This window comes from Myxocyprinus asiaticus, chromosome 15, assembly GCF_019703515.2.
Source record: "Myxocyprinus asiaticus isolate MX2 ecotype Aquarium Trade chromosome 15, UBuf_Myxa_2, whole genome shotgun sequence".
Lineage (NCBI taxonomy): Eukaryota > Metazoa > Chordata > Actinopteri > Cypriniformes > Catostomidae > Myxocyprinus > Myxocyprinus asiaticus.
The window spans coordinates 34,545,874-34,549,965 of NC_059358.1; the positions used below are offsets into that span (position 1 = coordinate 34,545,874).

The 4,092-nt window shown below is 36.6% G+C and overlaps 1 protein-coding gene across 1 annotated transcript; it reads right to left on the reverse strand.

The window, feature by feature from the left end:
• Positions 1-315: 315 nt before the first annotated feature.
• LOC127452491 (cholecystokinin-like) lies at positions 316-2,564 on the reverse strand. Its single transcript, XM_051717951.1, has 3 exons — positions 2,438-2,564; positions 1,011-1,247; positions 316-784 (listed from the first exon to the last, which is right to left on the reverse strand). Exons 2-3 carry the CDS (start codon positions 1,243-1,245, stop codon positions 654-656), a joined length of 366 nt encoding a protein of 121 aa, XP_051573911.1. The 5' UTR covers positions 1,246-1,247; positions 2,438-2,564; the 3' UTR covers positions 316-653.
• Positions 2,565-4,092: the final 1,528 nt, after the last annotated feature.

Genomic DNA, 4,092 nt, shown 5'->3' on the forward strand with positions numbered 1-4,092 from the left:
TAAATCAAGTAGAAATAGATACATGAGGTACAACTTTTTCAGTGTAGTTAATATCAGTTCAAAATTAATTAACTAATGTTAATGCATACAATGTTAATGCTACACATGTATACTGTATATGGAAGTTGAAGAATATCTAAGATTACTAAATACTTTAAAATATTGTTCATTGTTTATTCGTGTTAACCATTATGTTAACTAATGTTCACATTATTGTAAAGTGTCACTATTACTTTAGATTTTATATTTCACAGGTCCAACTATGACATTTCTCTGGAACTCTTGTAGCATTTCAGGTATATTTACATCACAGAATGATTTATGAGAGCCACAACAGTTCAGATGAGTGAGTTAAGGCAATGATTTATTCACCTGTGATATGTCTAAAGTAAGGACAATTCATATATACATAGGATATGAGAATAACGGCAGTAGAGACATTCTCACTTATTCATTTCTGCCAAAATATATGTGTATAGATTGATACGTATATTTATATATTGCATTGTCTTCATTATACAAACACATTAGACTGAGTTGGTTGGTGATAGAGCTCGCAGATCGATTGATTGACAGGTGAGATCATTAAAATGAGTGTCTCTGTACAGATATTTGGTTAAGTTGATTGACTGATGTGATTAGTTGAATGGGTCTTATGAGGAGTATTCATACTCCTCTGCGCTTCTTCGGCCAAAGTCCATCCAGCCCAGGTAATCTCTGTCCTTTATTCTGTGAGAAGTGCCCGTAGACCTGCTATTGACAGATGGACTTCTGCGGTATGCACCTGCATGGATGGACAAAGACTTCATTTACTTAATAGAAGACAGTCAAATGAAAAATTCCAAAAAGAAAAATAGTTCTTTGAAAGAAAAAAAGAGGGTAAAAAAAAGTTAATGCCAATACCAATGAGGAATGTAAATGTGGCATGATCACAGTTTATTAAGTATAACAAAATACGCCTACGGGCAAGTGATAGAAGCCCTTTAATTATGAAAAAAGTGAAATCTCACCTTTGGCAGAGATGATTCTGGCAAGTAGTTCAGTCAGGATGCTGTGGGGGTCTTCACTGTTCTCTGGTTTGGACAGCAGGCTGAGTTGTCCACTGGGGGATGCTGCACGGGTGTGGTGTGTGTGTCTGGCTACATGATCAGGCTGACCATCCTCCTGTGAGTGTGTGGGGAGAGCAAGGCAACTGCTGGTGGAGAGCGCTGCCAGCAGCACATACACACAGATCCCAGTGTTCATGGCTGAAGAACACAAACACAGATGCACAGAGCACATGTTAGAGCTTTATTATCTCTTTCCAAAAATATCCTTTTTATAACAATTTTTGCTCAAACTTGAGCTTTAAAATGTTGTAAAATATGGTAAAGCATAACGTTTGAAAGGATTGCTAACAAGAGTAAAAAAAAAAAAAACAATTTCATATTTATATATATATATATATATATATATATATATATATATATATATATATATATATATATATATATATATATATATATAAACAGTAATGACAATATGCTAAGAATATTTTTTTAGCTGATTGGTCCAACAATTAAAACACAGACTATTAATATATTTCCTTTCTAAATAAATAATTAGGACTAAAATAAAATAGTTTCACCTGCCTTTACCAAAGATGTATTAACTTGACTAAGTCCAGTATGGTCTACCAGTATAGTAGACAAAAAAAATAATTATTTAAATTTAATTTAATGGAATTAAATTCTTGGTAGATAAACTAATCAGGTAGAGGTGTTAAAGTGCATATTCTCGTTAGGTAAAAAGCTCTGTATTTTACTGTCTTAATCCACAGGCTTTTTTGTTTTCCCAAAAGGTCCATCTTATTAGTTTCTGCCTTCAACACTCCGGTTTATGACAGTTAGTCCGCTTTACCACTATTTTACAATGAAGTGTTTCAGACAATTTTTGTTTGATATTAATAAATAAATATCCCTAATTGGATTCAAGCCAAGAAGCATTAGCGATGGACTAATAAATGGAATTGAAACTGGATCCAATCTAATTTTTCAAAAATTGAATAAAATCACTCCATATCATGCACTCACTCTATAGAACCAAAATCTCATTTTTTTTCCAAAAACAATTTTACCATCTGCAGATTGAAACGTGCACATCCTAATATTAAAATTCAATTATAGGACTTACAAAATAAACATGGATTTCAATTTTACAAATTAATCTTTGTATTAAATAGTATTCAATTTAATTACAGTATATAATTTAATCTTATTAAATATATTTTTAATCTTATATCATTTATTTTACAAACATTTCGGTGGAAAGAGACATGATTTCACACAGCAAACCTTCCAAATAAATAAATAAGGAAGGAAAAAAAACAAAAAAAAAAAAACAGTCAATGCAAGCATACAACACTCAACCAGGTAAAAATCCAGATGTAAATCCATACCTTCAGGTGAGTCTCAGAGATCCACCAGTGAGAGAGAGAGAGCTGCAGAAAGAGAGATAGACAGAGAGAGAGAGAGATGTAGAACACACGCTGACTGCAGAATAAATGTGTGTGTGTCTGTAACTTCAGTGCAATGTGGAAGAGGGGCACTTAAATACCTTTGTGAAGTGGGCTGGCTCTGTGTGACCCACGTAGCGATAGCGCAATTCCACAGTCTGTGTATGTGAATGAGGATGTGTATTTGCGCAAGCCTGACGCAGAACCAAGAGAGTGGAGTATTCTCAGGATACAGATTATGACCTTGTCACTCAAGAGGACCAGGGGTCTCCAGAGGCCAGCCCATTCTCATTTATACATATACACACACCTACATGGTTCACTTCCACAACAGCTGTGTTTCATCTTCCCTTCCCATCAGGTGTCCATCCCTCTTTGGCCAAGGACCATGGGAGACACGTTTTGATGTTATAGATAAATGTCTGTAATGTGCACAGCTCCATCTGATACCAATGGTTTTCACCTGGTTATGCCTCAGGACTCAGATTTTACATTGGACTGCAAGTGGTGACCTAACACAGTACCATTTTGTATTTTCTTTGACCTTGCATAGTTTTCATGATTTTCAAGGATGTCATGCAACCTGTCCATGTTGGCATCTAATTGGTATTTTTTTCAACCATTGAAAAACCATTGAGTTTGATTGGATGCAGTGCCTTTGATGTCACCAATAAAATATATGGGAATATGGATTAATAAACATTTGCAAGGATTGTTTTAAGAATTTGTAAGTGAAAAAATGCCAGATACTAATTATGCACAGATGGTTGCTTTTTACAACAGTACATATGTAACATATGTGTTCTCGTCTCTAAAGGAGATCATAACAGGAGAGAAATAAGACAGAAAAGAGAGAAGAGAGGTGGCCAGCTGGGAACAGGATGGATAAAGATCTTCCAACTATGCCTTTCTTTTTTCATTGAATTCTGCACACACACTGCATACTCTGCTATGAGAAAATAACTCACAATTCCCCGCAAGACTTAAGATAGCCACTCAGCCTGTTTTCAGGAGGATTGGCTCCATCATGGGGATGCATGTAAACGCTGTACCTGTAGCTGGGCTCAAATGGTCAGCCACAAGTGGATATCTTCTTTAAGCTATAGACGTTGTTAAAATGAGGATTTTATTCAGCCATCAATGTCTATGTTTATAAATATATATATATTTATGTATATATTTCTCCCAATTTGGAATGTCTAATTCCCAATGTGCTTTTAAATCCTCGCGGTCACATAGTGATTTGCCTCAGTCCGGGTGGCGGAGGATGAATCCCAGTTGCCTCCGCATCTGAGACCATCAACCTGCGCATCTTATCACGTGGCTTGTTGAGTGCGTTGCCATGGAGACATAGTGCGTGTGGAGGCTTCACGCCATCCACTGCGGCACCCATGCTCAACTCACCACACGCCCCACCGAGAACGAACCACATTATAGCATTATATTATACACATTATATCAACCACGAGGAGGTTACCCCATGTGACTCTACCCTCCCTAGCAACCGGGCCAATTTGTTTGCTTAGGAGATCTGGCTGGAGTCACTCAGCACGCCCTGGGATTCGAACTAGCGAGCTAGCGAACTCCAGGGGTAGTAG

What these genes read in the sequence shown, in the direction of transcription:
- LOC127452491 (XM_051717951.1), bottom strand. Translation starts at nt 1,245, where the DNA reads ATGAACACTGGGATCTGTGTGTATGTGCTGCTGGCAGCGCTCTCCACC. An exon ending in CAGAATCATCTCTGCCAAAG is followed by an intron (nt 785 to 1,010) that starts GTGAGATTTCAC and finishes CCATCCATGCAG; the next exon opens with GTGCATACCGCAGAAGTCCA.